Below are 16,721 nucleotides of genomic sequence, written 5' to 3' on the forward strand. Positions count from 1 at the left end.
TCTATTTTATTTTTATTTATATAATTTTTTTTTCTCTTTAAATGATGGTTGTTGTCTTTTTGTTTTTATAGCCCTGATGAAGACCTGAAAATTAAGTCGAAACGTTGGCATAAATATTTTTTGTTTATTTCTGTTGTTTCTTTGCTGACCGCCCCCCTCCCCCCCGACCATCTTCTCCAATCAATAAATAAACATGGTTTTGTTTATTTATGTTCTTTGCTGACCGCACCCCCCGACAAAATTCTCCAATCGAAATATTTCTCCATTTAATACGATTTTTTTTTTTTTTCATTTAACACGTTAAACTAAAGATCATAAATACCCCTAGTATATAATCTACGGTCAACTATGAACTCTCCATTCTAATTTTATTGGTGGAACGAAGTCCTTCAAGTTGAAATGAGGACAAACTATTTAGTGATAAACATTTTATTAGTACACGACATCTGACTTCTCAAATTTTATTGCGATTACTAATTCAGTTAAGATGTGGCTTTGCCATGGAGGCAGGTTGAGCGGAAGCAGTGCTGTTAAGATAGGAACGACCAATGGCTACATCCGTTGTCCTCCCTATCTAATCTCGTCGCTAATTGTTCCTCCGGATATAAAGCCTCCTGGAGCGATCTCACTCCTAATGAAGAGATAATGTGTTATTAAATCTAATTAAGGATGCTTTACTGTTTAAGATTGCAAGGGCGGTCGATACCTCTTAGGAGGTGAAAAAAATAATTTTGATTACATATAAATGTAACAGGCGTCTTTATTATTATCTTCTTAATTAGAAATGTTTTTTTTTTAAATTTATTTATTGATATTTACAACTGTACATAAAATACATCAAGTAAATTTGATGAAATCATAATGGTATGGTCCAAGCATGTAGAGAAACTACCCATTGGTAGCACTAAAAAATCATTTTTACAATAGGGGTATTCATGATATTGTGTTAAATGTAAAATGTTTTAACATGTTAAAAGTTATAAGTATAGGATTGTGAGCAGCCCTATTTAAAGTCATGTTAAATGATAAATGCTTAAGAGCTCCTAGCGGATTTTCTGAGCAATTTTTTTAGTAACCTTTCCTTCCATAACTTCATGTTATTGTTTACTTCTAAGTTTTGATTACAGTAATTTATTACAACAATAAGTGAAAAGTAGTGTAAAAGTTTGGCTATTGATTCTATTTTTTAAAAAGTCCAAAACATAAGACAAAAAAAAACAAAAACACAAACTACAAGTAAGTAACCTAACACGACAACAAATAAAACGGTGACGAGTTCAGCTGGTTTGTTTCGTGACGTCATTCTCCATTTAACAGACCTAGTAATAGACTCTCAGCCATGTTATATGTTATATCGTTTTAACATGGTGAAAGAATGCAATATTTCTCCATTTAACATAAGTTTTTCCATTTAACACGCTTTAACATGTTAAACAAAAGATCATGAATACCCCTAATATAAGGTCTCGAGGCCATCCTCTTTTCAGACGCCTCGGAGGATTGTCCGGAATAAAAGAGGAAGCAAGATTAGAAACTTATAGGTTTGAGTGGTTAAGGAGTTTGTAATGGAAGGATTGACATACAATATCTGGTACGGCTAGATCGGTTACAAATGGAACATTAAGGTCTTAGTGGATGAATTGGAAATGTAAATTGTATTTTAAAATTTACGTTATTAAAACTATATATTTCACTTTCACTTACTTATATACGGTATATATAGTAAGAAAAAGAATTGCGATCAAGACAAATTTCAAATTAGAGTTGTAATGGGGTAGAAATGCAATAGTTTTGAAATTTTTTAAGTGCCCTCTTTCTGTTATTTATTGCTTTTGCACATTCATTTGACCACCACGGTACAGGGGGGGGGGGTAATATTTACTTTAGCAGATGAGGAAATGTATGGTCATCTAGTATTTAATTGTAGAATCAAGCGGTCAGGGTCAGTATATAATAGTCAAAATAATAGAGATGAAGGGTGAATAATATCTTTAGGAAACTTAAATATTTGCTCAATCATAACCTACTTTATTGTCTTAGAGCAATAATTTCAAATAAAAATCGATTCAAAATACAGAAAATAAATAGTTCACTGTAATAAATATTAGTAAATACAGTATAGGACTCCAATGGGAGCCTTGGCCGAAAAAGGAAAAAAAAAAAAAATAGTAAAAATAAAACTGATGTTTAAAATCACCTGGCTGAGATTTGTCTAAGTTGAACTGCTTTTCTTCTCATCAAATAAAGAGTCTTTGACCACACGCCTATAACTAAAAGTTTATTCCCAGTCATTAAAACACATTAAATAAAATAAAAACACCTTTCACTCGTCAATTCACAACAATGACACCAAAAGTAACCTTTTCTCTATCTATCCCTTGCTCAGTGTTGCCATATCACAAGAGTTTTCGACAAAAATACATTTTTTGAAGTAAAAAAAAAAAAAACGTAAAAAATCTATAACTAAAATGATAGTTTAAAAATTTACGAAAAAGTTATGTATTTAAGGGGAATAAATTCCTGCGATGTGATAGCTAACTTATGGATAAAATTGATCTACCGGTAAACCAACCACATAGAATCGATTTCTCACATTTTTTTCGATTTTATCCAAAACAGCTCGAAAGATTTTGATTAACTTGATAAATCAACAAGAATTTAAGTGATCTTCAATATTTTTTTTAAAATAATTTATTTATTGTTATTTACAACTGTATAAAATTATATACAACAAGTAAATCTTCAATATTAAATTGGTTTTATTCTCATTGAAATAGTCTGGCATGGCTTAAATGCGTATTTTTTTAAAATATCTCCCTCTAACATACCTGTAATTTTGTTTATTTGTAAAAAATCAACAAAAGAGTGGGAGAGGGTTCTTAGAGATAATCAACCTATTTTTAACCTTAGCTACTGTTAACCGACGCCGAGGTTGCTAATATTACGCCTCAACTCCCTCAGCTAAATGTGAGTACTGTAGAGGCCCTCCCGTGTCCATTTTTTTAGTCATATCAATACGAAACTTATGATTAAGTATTGAGGGGAATATTGTATAGTCCATTAAGTCATCAATATAAAATTTATTATTAAAGTTCTAATAATTATAACAAAGAATTGAAAAAATAGAAAGTATAAATAAGTTTTGGAAGATCGCTGATTGACCGTGTATAATAATAAATGGAAGATGATCAGGGTGCGATCAAAGAAAACTCCAATAGTTATAACTATTTTATTATGAGCCAACGTTTTGCCCCACGTTGCAAGGCTTTGTCAGGGCTAAAAAAGATACAAACCCTTAACATAAGTAAAAAAAGTAAATGAAATATTAAAAGGGTTTACAATGGAACGTAAAAATTAAATACGAATAATTAAAGGTTATTGACAATAAATAAAAAGAAGAAATATAAAAGGAAGTACAAACTAAGGCATGGAAAATGGGGATAAGAATAAAAAAAGAAAGAAAATGAACGAAACAATTTATACTTTTTTTGACAGAAGTCAGTCAGAGTTAACCGTTTGTATTGGGAGGAATGGCGATCGGCAGTTAAGTACGTTTCATTTGAAAATAATTTTAAAGTAAACAAGTATTTCGTTTAGAGTAAACTCGTTTATTTTTTCCTTAATTTTGACCATCGTCTATTTATAAAATTTATTTATAATTTTATGTTAAGAGTTAAGAAGATAAGAAGGAAAGGGGAGAATATTATTTATTTAATTTTAAGTTTTTCGACCACTAGGGTCATTCACGCTGGAATTACAGATTTAGTAGATTACAATTAACATATTCACAATGTAACAATTACAGAGTGAGAAATTTACATTTTACAAAGTTGCAATTACAATTGACATAGTAAATTACTATTATTAATTATGTATCCACTTATACATGCTGGAAATACAGTTAGACTACATGTGATCATAGATTTTACTAGTTTTTAAAAGGTGAAAAAGTTTTGTTGTTGGGGATCTCTCAACATCTGCAGTAAATCTGAAGAGAATCGGTGTAATTCTTTAGTAATCCATTCGGTGAGAATGTGCTTAACGATGAGATCGTTTCCGCATTAGCGACCCATCGCTCCATTTTCTTTTTTCATGAGATAATTATGGGTGAGTTGAGTATGGGCTATCCGGAGACGTGTTAAAACTACATCTCTCTGTAGCAGATTCAAGTTTCTGGTTGAACGTTTCACTGTCTGTTGGACCATTCTTAACTTGTTGTCTCTTGTGATGAACCATTCGTCTTGCCACTCTTGCTATCCAATTTATTTGATCTATTGGGGGGGGGATTAGAACTGTCATGCCATGATTGAAGAATTGTAGTAAAACGGGTATCCCTTTCTCCAACTGTAAAAAATCTATTGTCGTTATGTACAAGGTCGAGTTAATTAATTAATTTTATCGATTCGTCTGCAACTATCGATTTCTCATTACGTAAGTTAATTTGCGCTCTACTCAGCACTGCCAATGCCTGGTGTTTTTCACCCTAGCGGATAATCCTTGGAAATCGGGGATTTCGGGTAAAATGGCTTCAGGTTATTTGTACCTGTGCTCTTGTTAGTCTTTTATCTAGTTTTCTTAGTAAATACTTGGACACTTTTTCTATTATTAACAAGTTATTATTTTTCCTTAGGGGACATATGTCCTAGAATAAAATAATTTTTTCATTTCATTTCACTACTTACATTTTAGAACAGCAAATATATTTTTGGATCCCTAATATTCATATTGAAATCAATCTGAACAGAATAGATTAAGAAGCACGGATTTCTAGAGTACCATTGAATAGTCATACTATTTTCATTATAGATATACCAAATTATTGGAAGTAACATTTGCTACTACTTCTATTCCCTTCACATTTGAGATTAAATGAATTTTTTCACAGATTATTAAATCATTGTGCGAAATTCCTATTAACTTAAACTAAAATTGCCTTCGAGGGGCATGGCATAATCCCTAAATCTTTTGCCTAGGAGAGTAGGGTTGTGACATCCTGTTCTCCTTAAAAGTGAAAGTGAAGCCAAAAAGAGGGGAGGTGACCACGCCCTTGGAGCTCGTTTTACATCAAGGTTAATAGGAACGTCATTATAATCTAAACTGAAAGAGAAGGGAGCTACTCATCATAATGGACACCTTAATGGATTCACTTTTCTGATAGATTCCCTTCTCTGTTATATTCCCTCCAAGATTACATGGGAGAGGACATAAAGTACCATACTTTCAATGACTCTTTTTTAAGTTTAAAATTTGTTGTAAATATTACATCATCCAATCATTACATTCATTATTTGACATAAGTTACATTAAAATATTATATCTGTTTTAGTTCATATAAATATTAATATTAATATTAATATTAAATATTAATATTGTTTTTTGTTTCTGTTTTAGGTCAGAAGTTCCCTTTTCCTGTTTTGTAGTAGCATCTGGATATCGTAATGATTTCAGCGAGTGAGGTATGTACTTATTTTTAATATTTTTCAAAATAATAATTCATTAAAGTTGGTACTTATACATTCTAATTGTTGATAATACTTTTCAATGACTTCCTTTTTTAAAAGTTTATTGCCTTTAATGATAAAAGTGAGTGTTTATTTCTGTAGTTAAACAAAGTAAAATTTTGTTTACTGTATTTACTCAAGTTGTGAATAGCTTTTGTATGTATTTGATTTCAATTTCAACTCTTTGAAAATAGTTCGGAAGGTTTTGATATCTTGGTGGTGTTTAAAATATCACCTCATCATCAAATCAACATTCTTATTCATTTATTTAAATGTATTTATGTATTCAGTAAAAGAAGCAAACAATGTTCATGTCGACAGAATGGAAAAGAACTTTATACATCTTTAAAGTAAAAACCATAAAACTGAAAAAGAGAGAAACTTAATTGACCTTGTAGCCTGTAATGAAATAGTTATAAACTTTTCATAAAATCCAAAAGATTTCTTAATGAATATTACATTAGTTTTTGATGTCAAAGAAAATTTATAAAAAGAAGATGGTCTGGGTAAAGTCAGATTAACTCAAATAGTAAACAAAAATATTGTGAACCATCGTTTTGCACCACTTTACTGGGCTTCATGAGGACTTTCTGAATGAAAGAAAGTGCAAGACTGGTTCTTCAAAACAGTTCTTCCTATCCTCAACTCTTCTCAACCTACTCTACCTCTTTTCCAGTACAGGTCCCTTATATATACCCATTCTTTCTAACAATATAAAAAAATCCTTGCAATTCACTATTCTCACACTACGTCCTGGCCTAAAGTCGAATGACAAAATTTCCAACCTTTTCTCTTATTTAAAATATCCTATTCCTTTGCTGCACTGTTCCAATGCAGTTTTCCACATTTCTTGTTCTACTCTAGTGGAGATTCATCTTACATCGGCGAAGCTTAAAACCGTATTATCTGGCAAAAAACTTGTATCAACTCCCATAACCCTTCTGCCTCTAAACCTTCAGAACATGCTTTAACCCTTAGTCACTTCCACCAAACATCTCGCTACTGTCCCCAACCATCAAAAACATTTATTTCAGAATTCATACATATCTATTTAGAACAGAAATCTGCCAATCATGAAGTTGATAAAGACTGTATCTGTCTGACCTACCGACATCTCATAAGCATTATTAAACTATAATAATTTTACTCCATGTTCTGCATTTCAGAAGTCTACTTACCTATTATGCTCCCATATATTTTATCTGTTTATTTATAATTATCTCATATCTTCCCCTTGCCTGTGCTTTCCCTCATTCTCAACGCCCTGATGAAGCCGTGCAAAGTGGTGCGAAACGTTGGCTCTCTATCAGTAGGTTTTTAATATTTGAGTTATTCTGACCATCTTTTTTTTTATATTACCTACAGTCAATCAATAATCTTTCAAAGAAAATGTATGCTCTTTTAAGAAAAATCTTAATCCTATTAAATAACTTCAGCCTTTCTAAAGATCTTATTTGATTATGGAAATTAATAAAATTTATTGCAGTAAGTGAAGAACAATATATATATGTAAATGCTCTAGCTCCCACTAAAGCAAAGAGTCACTAAAGCCTATCAGAAGCTAGTTTCTTGGTAGTCCATGCCCTCTATTCGAATCAAGGGCGTGTTCCTCTGTGGGAAATTATTTTGTTTCCTTAGGGTATAGCCAATCCACTTCCATATTCTTTTCTACAGTCCATCTGTGGGCTTGATGGTAGTCCTCTGGCTCAGTTCTTTGTTCAAAATGATTTCAGGCCAATGTATGCCTAATATTCTGCTCGTGTATCTATTTATACACACTTGTTTTTCTCGACCTCTTTCAGAATTTTTTTTTAACTTCCATCTTTCCTGTTACTGTTAGATTTCTTACTTTATCCATTTTGAATATTCTAGCCGCTTGTTTCTAGTAGTCCATTTCTGGAACTAAAAGTATCTTCTCTTTATTATATTTCTGTTAAGGAATTTATTTTATACCCTTATCTGAGAATGTACTGAAATTTGGATAAAAAGATGGACAGAAAGAAAACAGTACAATTTAAAAAACAAAACATTTTTAGACAACAGCACTAATGAAAAAAAAATAAGGTTTAAAAAAAAAATAGGACTTATATTCAATTTGGAATAGATAAAAATGATTCAATTTAAAATGGCATATGTCCACAAATCAATAATAAGAACTTGATAACGGCAGAAGAGGCCGAAACGTTGTTCAGGTGTAAAGAAGGAATAAAGAAGTGGATAAAAGGAATAAATAAATTCCTGAAAATAAATGTAATAAAGTTTTAACAAATAAAACCTTTTTGAACTTAAGTTGTAGGATTACAATTAATTGATTATATTTAAAGTATATTCTCTCGATCACCTTTTATGGTCCAAGTTTTGGCTTTACGCATCATAATGCTCAATATCATTCTTTTATAGATATATTTCTTTTGGTTTTAGAAATAATATTTTTATTTCATAATATTGATTTGAGCATTGATATTACTTCACCACCATCTGAAATGATAAGTTGATGAGGAATACATCTTTTAATTGAATCCCCATCAGTTTATATCCTTTTTCTTTTTTTTTCAAACACATTTCAAGATACATCTTAAACATGGAGAGATATACACTGCATCCCTGGAGTAGGCCTTTATTTGTTAGGAAAGATTCAGAAAGATAAGGCCAATATTTTGCTGGCAAGTGTTTCATTTGTATATTTCTCTTATAATTTGTATTAGGTCAGTATTTTTTAGAATGTATATTGGTTGCAGTATTTTTGGTAGATTATATAACAAATAGTAAATTGTATAAATAAAATAATTTGTATCCAAGTTAATTCTCAAAACATTCTATCCTCAAGGACGATCTTAAATATAAATTTTCAACTCCCATCCAACAATATAAAAACTTTTTGCAAGCTATTCTGGCCAGGTCATTAATTTCAGTCAAATCATCCTATTTTTTCAATTTTCTATTAAATTTTAAAACTTTTAATTAAAGATTAATTTAACAATATTATTACTCTCTTATCATATAATATCTTTACAATATTAATAATCAATGAAGTAACCAAAATGTTAGATATTTAAAGAAATAATAAAGAGTTTTTTGAGACTTAACTTGGATACAAAATAAAACCAATCTCAGAAAATTGAAAAGATTGTACATAAAGCGGTTATACATTTTATTAATATTTAATAAAAATTGTTAAAAAAAAAACAAAAAAATTGTTTATTATATCCTATTATTGTATATCTTTTTTTTATGATTATACCATGAATATGTAATGTAAATATGTCCGATTACGGATTGATAAGTATGCTGTGTCAGATAGCAACCTAATGTATTTAGGCAGCATATATGAATAAAGTATTTCTCTCTAATACCTGTAATAATATTTTATCAGTCTTTTATAAGATATACTAAATAATCATGCTGTTTTGTTTTCAGAATGGAGGATAAGAAGGGAGGGGGTAGAGTTTCTCAGATAGCCAACATATTCTCTTGCGGAGGAGGTGCAACTCGTGCAATGTCACCAGGGAAGCTGGAAGGAGAGGGCGAAGGAGGAGGAGGTGGTGGTGGTGGAGGAGGAGTCACCGTCGTCAGGACCGAGTCCCACCTTGCTCGCTTCAATAATGCTCGTGCGCTCTTTGAGAAATTAGGATCGACAGGTTAGCAATAATGAAAGTACTTTTAAGAAATAATTATAAGAAGATGGTCTTATTTAGCATTCAGAAAAGAAGCTCATTAAGTCCTCAAATAGTCAAGAGAGAAATATGGTTTAAAAATTTTGACTTTTGTATAGTCAGTTTTTTTAAATTTATTATTTGATTGATTGATACATTAGGAGCATTTATGATCTATGTTGAAGAAATATTTCCTTCTCTTAGCATATTTAAATGATATAACATTTGACATGGTTGAGAGTCTGCTAAATAGAGAATGATGATGGTTCGAAGCCAGGGGTTTTTATTTTTGTGGCGGTTTCACCTAATGAAAACTTGACCTCCACCCTGGTTAGAATAGGGTGGTAATCTTTAGATACCTCTCCTCCACATACATCAGAAATAACTAGCTAGGGGATCATAAAAAAAAAAAAAATCAAATTTTAAAATTTCATTGTTTTTCTGATCGTCATCTGAACCATCTCCTTCAATTATCATATTATTATTTTTATCATATACATTTCATATTGCTGTTATTAATATCATATACATGGTCAACAATAATAATAATAAAAAAATGATTTGTAATTTTATGTATTTTTAAATGTATAGATCTGTATTACTATCTTAGACTGCATTTTTATACAGTCTAGGATCCTGCTTTATTCTCTAAACGTTCAATGTTTATTTGAAATTCTTAGATATTTATATTTTTAACTAGATATAAGATATTGTTTAATTTTAAAACTGGGTAAAATAAATCAATAATCTTTTATAGGAAACCAAGAAGACCCACCTCCCCCCGTTAAACCAAAGAAAATTATTGTAACAGAACCGAAGATAGAACCAAGTCAGGTAATGGCACAATGTTAGAAATACTATTTCTATAATATTAACATAATACTAATAATAATAAATACTATTAATATAATATTTTAATTATTTAATTTTTATACTATTATATTCTTCTTATTAATATAATTATTCTGGAATATTTTATATAATATTGTTTATTTTATGATTTCTTGTGTTATTTTTGGGGGAATTTCATTAATTTTTGTAAATTTCAAAAGCTTTATTGTAGGTAATTTTTTATTTTAGGTATTACGTCAGGTGAATGGAGGAGCTATTGTTAGAGGGTTACACAATGGAACGACTGGTGAGAAACCCGCTAAACCTGAAAAACCCGAAAGAAAACTCAATTCCAGGGAGCTGATTGAAAAACAGAAGAATTGGACCTCACATTTCACAAAATCGAGAACAAATCTTCCAAGGTATGTTAAGTCTCCATGATAAAAGAGGGGAATTTGTTTATAATCTAATAAAGGGGTTTCCAAAATTTTATGATACAAGAACGATGATTGAACATAGTTGGTATAAAAAATAAGATTAAGTTTAAGTAATCATTTTCTAAATTGTTAAGAATTATCATTGCTTGTAGATATTTAGTAAAATATTGGCTAACCCTTATATAATATGAGTAAAATTTTTTTCCATTTTTAATTTAAAATGTTTTATCAGGTATAACAGTGATCCTAAGTGTGAAAACAAATCACCAATAAAAAAAGGCAACGATCCTACCAGGAGTTCGTCGTTTAATTTACCCAACCGAGAAGATCCGAACAGGTTTGAATTAGTTTCTTAAATAAAATTTTTATTATATATTATGCAAATTGAATTTACGACTAAATTACTTAGTGCTATAATAACAGATTATATTGTATATGCTTAAATAATTATTTATTTTTTCATGAAATAAAACTACATAATATTTATTTATATTATTGTTTACACTTAAAGCTCATTATGGTTATATCAACCATGTAAGGCCCACCAGCCGATCTGGCATTAAATAAATAAATAATGATAGTAAAAAAAAAAATCTCATTAAATTAGGCTCCTAAATACCTCTTCTTTTTAACAATGCACTGAAAGATTTTCTTTTAATTTCTACTAGTGATAAAATAAATTAAAGAAATTTTATTAAAATGCTCCAACATCTTTTACTGCTCTAATAGTGATTTTCAAAATTTATTTCAATGCAAAAACGTATTCATATATTCATATGGATAAGAACAAGATATGATAGATAAATGTATATATGTTCAATATGAATATTTAATTTTAATTTATAATAGTTTTCTTTAATTTATAATAGGGCTCCTATAATCCAAGAAGAAATAGCAGCAGTTAAAGAAAGGTTGGTTGCACCTCCAGCACCTCCTGAAACTCCTCCGCGAGTCTCTCCTGCTGTAAGTCCGCTGAGGGAGCATTTACCTCCTATCACGAGGCACCCACCTCCTCCACCACCTGTTATAAGTATGCTTCCTTTTCATTTTTATTTTTATTTATTGTATATTCATTGTTGTATAATTTATAAATGGGTTTCACTTAAGGGGTATTAAATATTTTTATTTATTAAGTATTACCATTTATTAAATATTAAATAGTATTAAGTATTTGCTAAATTATTGTAACAATTTAATATTAAATTAATTAATTACTTCAATAATACCATGATAAAATAATTATTCTTTTTTATTGAAAGAGGGAGTATGGATTTCATCAATTTAGTGATGGTTCATAATGTTTCTGAAATTGCTAATTTCAAATTTAATATCAAAATTTGTTCAAGTTAAAGCATATCGAAAGTTTACATAATTCTTCAGTAAAAATATCATTTATTAAGTTTTCAAAAATATTAATTCCAAATTTACTATTGTATTTTTGAATGCCATTTTACTATCCAATTAGTTATTTCAAAAATCTTAAGAATGAATGATCTATTAGCCAATGAATAAGACAATTTCTCCCTTCTTGAAAAATATTAAATAGTATTATTCTGTACACATAATAAAAAAGTATTTTATAAAAATGATCAAGTAAGCATTGTATCACAGCCTCAGTTGCATTTAATTTAATTTAGTGCTGGGGTTGTCGGTGACCTATATAAGTTGAAAGGATTTAATATAAAATAGTAGTTTTTATTAAATATAAATATATTACTGTAAACTTTTCTTCAATTTTAAAAATGTTATCTTATTTATGTTATATAAAGGTAAAAGAGAAGAAAAAGAAGTTGAAGAAATCAAACCTATACCTCGGGAAAGGGTATTCATTTCGCCATCAAGAGTTGTAAGTTATAACTCCGTATATTTGTATGTTTCTTTCAACTGATATTTATTATTTCTTTTATTTTATTTTTTTCTATGATAGTCTCAATGGCATCCATTTGAACAGCTCAGTAAAGAGAGTTCTTTTCTTTTCAGAGCATAGAAGATCTCAGTAGGGAAAGGAGGGAACGGTCGAGGGATGGCATTTACCAGATCACTCCTGCGACTGTTCTGCCTGCCTCTGTTGAACCGAATCTTAGCTCGTATCCTTCACTTGATTCTCACTCACCAAATCTCAATGATGTGTATGTATTTTTATTTTTTAATTAATTTTTCTAATATAAATGAATATTGATATATAGTCTATTATTTTAATATCATTTGATTCTCAATATTTCAAGGGATGTTTTTTCTTTTATACAGAATACTCAAAATGGCTTTTGTAATAAAAAAAAACTTTTCAATCCATAATTATTTACCAAGAAGTAAAAATATATATTATTTGTTATAAGAAGACTGATTATTGACTGAATACCGTGAACTGGGAAGAAATATTACTCGATGATGATGCTTGGGAATCCATGTTGGCCTATTCTCACCTCAGTTTCACCTCTTTTTATAGTACACTTTATATCAGGTGTGCTGTGTTTTAAATGGATATGTTAGCTTTTATTATTGAAAATTTATTGCAATTCAGAAAGTGGGAGAGAAGATATATCAGATCAACATGATAATTTATTTTTAATATTTTTTAATTCAAAGAGTAACCTTAGAGAAAAAGACAAAAACAATATAAATAAATAGAATATTGGCCGAGTGCGTTCTTTCAAAAAAGCCTTGATGAAGCCTGCAACGTGGGGCGAAACGTTGGATCAATTAAAATAGTTATTACTATTTGACTTTGACTTTGACCCGGACCATATTCCATTTATTATTATTTATGGTCAGTCAGTGATCTTCCAGTATGTCCAAAAAACAATATTAATTGGAAGGGGGTATTACAAAAATATATATATTTTTTAAATATTTTTATTTATTGATAAATATTACAATCTGCCATAATGTAGGGCAATAAATAATAGTGATAAATGATTACATTTATACTAAAATTTAAAAACATCAAAATTACTAAATAAACGAAAAAAAAAATTTACATAAATAAAATCTCTATATGTATATAAACAGCAAGATAAATAAAATGAACATAATCAAACTATGTACATGAAGAAATAGGGGTAAAATAAAATAAGTATACAGCTAAAATAACTAGCCTGATTAACATTATTATGTAAAATATTTACACTCTCACATCGGAGATTCCTTGAGCCCATTCTATCCTCCATGCATGAGAGGTAGAGCAGTGCTCTTCGAGATCCTAGTGCAGCCCTCTCACTGTTTCACTGGTAATGAGCCGTGAGAGGATGAGCAAGTGCTCCAAAGTAAAAAAAAAAATAATAAACACTTTTTATGTGAAAATATTTAATTTTTTTATTGTTTCTAACTGGAAAAAATTTATTTTTGCTACAGTCGAGAAAAAGCTCAGCCACCAGAAGAAGATGAGAGCTGTAAAGGAGTTAAGTTTGCCGTTGGGGAAGAGACCCAAGTAGTGCCAGGTAGCGGGACGTTGATGAGTGGCTCTTTATCTGAAGAAGACTCAGGATTCGCCAGCTCTGAAACTGTTCCTGCTCAACCGCAAGCGATAAAAGAAGCAGTAAGTTCAGTTTCATATTCTAATGCCATTTAAAATTTATATCATAATTAATTGTTATTTAAAAATATTTATTTATAAGATTTGTTTCTGAGGACCTGATAAATGAGCACATGGGCGAGATTCCCAGAGGTCTTTGTTCAGAAGGTTGTCAGTTATTGGTTATTCTCATCTGGGTCAGTCAATATTTATTTTGCGGTGGTCCTCACAAATGCATCTTGACATTCCCACTCTAGGGCTCCATAGATCATCAATGGAGCACTTGAGCCATAAAATAAAAAAAAAATTATATTACATTATAATTTTTTTTTCTTTTATTGTGTCCTTTTTAGGACTGTTATAATATCTTTAAAGGTTGGATGATACTTATATATCAGTTTAATCATAATTACCACTAATTTAAATAATAATACTTCATTAATAAAATTATTTCTAAAATTGCAGGAAAATACAGAAAGTTGGGTGAGCGAGAGCTGCCTAGCTACTAGCGATTCCAGAGAATTATTATCATCAGGCCATACACCAATCGAAGATAAATCAGATGAAATTCAGTTCATTGATCAGGTAATAATACAAGTCCAATTTTAATTTTTTTCCATATGAGTTAAAATGAATAAAAACAATTCATGTTGGTTTATTTTTAAAGAAAGCAACTTAATTATAGAAAAGTGGTAGGTGTTTTATGATAGATTTAGCATCTTATTGATAAAATTTATCAATTATTGAAGTTAATGGTATATTAATTAATTACCTCACTGATAAGTTGATAATAAATTTATTACTAAGTAACCTCTCTGATAAGTAAACTATAAATATATTAAATTTGTAACCTCACTGATAAGTTAACTTTAAATATATTACTTAGTAACCTCACTGATAAGTTAAATATAAATATATTAATTTGTAACCTCACTGATAATTTAACTATAAATATATTAATTAGTAACCTCCCCGAAAAATTTACTATGAAACAAACCTCCTGATTTCCTAACTTGATAGAAAATAAAATAAATATGAAGAATATAGGGGGGGGAGAGGAAATAGGCAATGCGAGACATATATTGATGGGTATGAATAGATGAAGGAAAGGAATAAATATACCAACATCTTGGGAAAAATGAGGGGCCAAAAAACTCAATACTTATTAATAATGAGTTTAAAAATATCTACATAGTGGAATAAAAAACTCTGTCCATACATGAGAGGAAAAAAACAGTAAATCTATACAAATTAATGTACTCTCAAAAGTTAAAACTTAGAAAATAATGTTTAAATAAAATAAATAGTATCCAATTTAAGTCTCAAAACACACTTTATTTTTTCAAAAGTCTAATGTTTCGGCCAAGTCGGCCATCCTCAAGGACAATCTATCACTTTGCAGCTTTTATTATACATTAATTTTTAACAAACAACATTATTATTAATAAAATAGCATACCTTAAATACAAATTTACACTCAAATCAATAATTAAAAAACTTTTTGATTATTTTGCCCAGATCACCAATTTCAGTCGAAATTATCCTATGAAACAATAAAACCTTAGGGAATGGTATTAATTTATTAATAATCTATCTTTAGCTCATGCCTAATTTCTTATTTCTATTCTTATCACTCTTCACATTAATATTAAAACTTTTAATATTAACTTTTAATAAATTGCAATCAATTTAACACTGTTATACTTTGCTATGACAACAATATTTGTAACCTTCCTTACACTCAGGTCAGGCATATAATTTATTTATTTCAACTATATTTTGGTTAAAATTCTTATTTCTTTTATTATTAAAATTCATATCAAAGTTAATTATAAATAATAACATAAATTTTTACCCATATTTTTCATAAATTAATTTTGCTTAAATTTGTTGGTTCAGATTTCTTGTGTCAAAAGAAAAGAAAATTTCAGAGTTCACTCATAAAATCAAATAATAAAAAAATTAGTATCGTTGCTTTATATAGTAAGGTTTTTGTGGTTAATTCCCTTTCTATCTGAACTATTTTTTTTTTTAATTTGATCATCATTTGTATTCATACTCGAGTTCATTTGCAAATCTTGTTACAGTATGAAGTCCATTAAATGAAAAGGCATTTGTGTAATATCTTTTAAAGGTTCACTTAAGTTATTGATTACAGAATTATTAAGGAAAACAAATAGGTTAACGAGGCCTTAAAATAAATAATTGACTTAATAAGTTGTATTTATATTTATTTTTTTCATTGTTTTACCAAACCTTAAACAGAAGCTGTTAATTGGACAAGATAAACATTTTTTAGAAATTGTTTTGTAAATATTAATTTTGTAGATTGTTTGAGAATAGTCAGTATTGGTGTAGCGTTCACAACTTTTAAATTAGAGTAGCATTAGATAGGAATATGCATTTCATGGGTTGTTTTATAATGGTAACTGTAATTATAATTTTGATATTTTTTATACTTATCATAAACAAATATTTTATAGTTTTGTTGAAAATTCCTTATGTTGGCTAAAATAAGTATTTGTATCATTCCATATCAGTTTCGAGGCTAAAATAAGAGGAAATTGATAATAAATGATACATTAAAGCAGATTTTAACTTTTGTAGTGATCAATTTAAACGTGTATCCAATCAGATTAAATTGATAAATAATTCTCTTTCAGAAAATATATTAATTGAAATAATTTAAATGCCTTTTTGATGGCTAAAATTGAAGTAAAAGGTTTGAAGTAATTTCTGTAAAAATTATTTTATGTTTTATTATCTGATGCCATTGTTTTCATTAATT

The 16,721-nt window shown here is 29.1% G+C and overlaps 1 protein-coding gene and 1 long non-coding RNA gene across 10 annotated transcripts in view; one reads left to right on the forward strand and one right to left on the reverse strand.

Annotated features, from left to right (window-relative positions):
• The first annotated feature begins 5,379 nt into the window (after positions 1 to 5,379).
• Positions 5,380 to 16,721, forward strand: part of Spn (Spinophilin) — a 48,078-nt gene continuing 36,736 nt past the window's right edge. For all 7 annotated transcript variants that reach the window (XM_067048346.1, XM_014437375.3, XM_014437376.3 and 4 more), the window contains exons 1-10: positions 5,380 to 5,456; positions 8,919 to 9,139; positions 9,912 to 9,988; positions 10,235 to 10,407; positions 10,655 to 10,759; positions 11,292 to 11,452; positions 12,192 to 12,268; positions 12,403 to 12,551; positions 13,774 to 13,957; positions 14,399 to 14,518. In XM_067048346.1, the coding sequence (XP_066904447.1) occupies positions 8,920 to 9,139; positions 9,912 to 9,988; positions 10,235 to 10,407; positions 10,655 to 10,759; positions 11,292 to 11,452; positions 12,192 to 12,268; positions 12,403 to 12,551; positions 13,774 to 13,957; positions 14,399 to 14,518 (1,266 nt within the window). In that variant the 5' untranslated portion in view covers positions 5,380 to 5,456; position 8,919. The remainder of the gene's footprint in view (positions 5,457 to 8,918; positions 9,140 to 9,911; positions 9,989 to 10,234; positions 10,408 to 10,654; positions 10,760 to 11,291; positions 11,453 to 12,191; positions 12,269 to 12,402; positions 12,552 to 13,773; positions 13,958 to 14,398; positions 14,519 to 16,721) is intronic.
• Positions 13,792 to 16,721, reverse strand: part of LOC106691559 (uncharacterized) — a 4,080-nt gene continuing 1,150 nt past the window's right edge. For all 3 annotated transcript variants that reach the window (XR_010843682.1, XR_010843683.1, XR_001344806.2), the window contains exons 2-3: positions 14,053 to 14,215; positions 13,792 to 13,928 (exon numbers count right to left, since the gene is read on the reverse strand). This is a non-coding gene — a long non-coding RNA (uncharacterized lncRNA). The remainder of the gene's footprint in view (positions 13,929 to 14,052; positions 14,216 to 16,721) is intronic.

Source organism: Halyomorpha halys, unplaced genomic scaffold (assembly GCF_000696795.3).
Source record: "Halyomorpha halys isolate HHAL.00 unplaced genomic scaffold, Hhal_1.1 Scaffold2484.1, whole genome shotgun sequence".
NCBI classification, from domain to species: domain Eukaryota; kingdom Metazoa; phylum Arthropoda; class Insecta; order Hemiptera; family Pentatomidae; genus Halyomorpha; species Halyomorpha halys.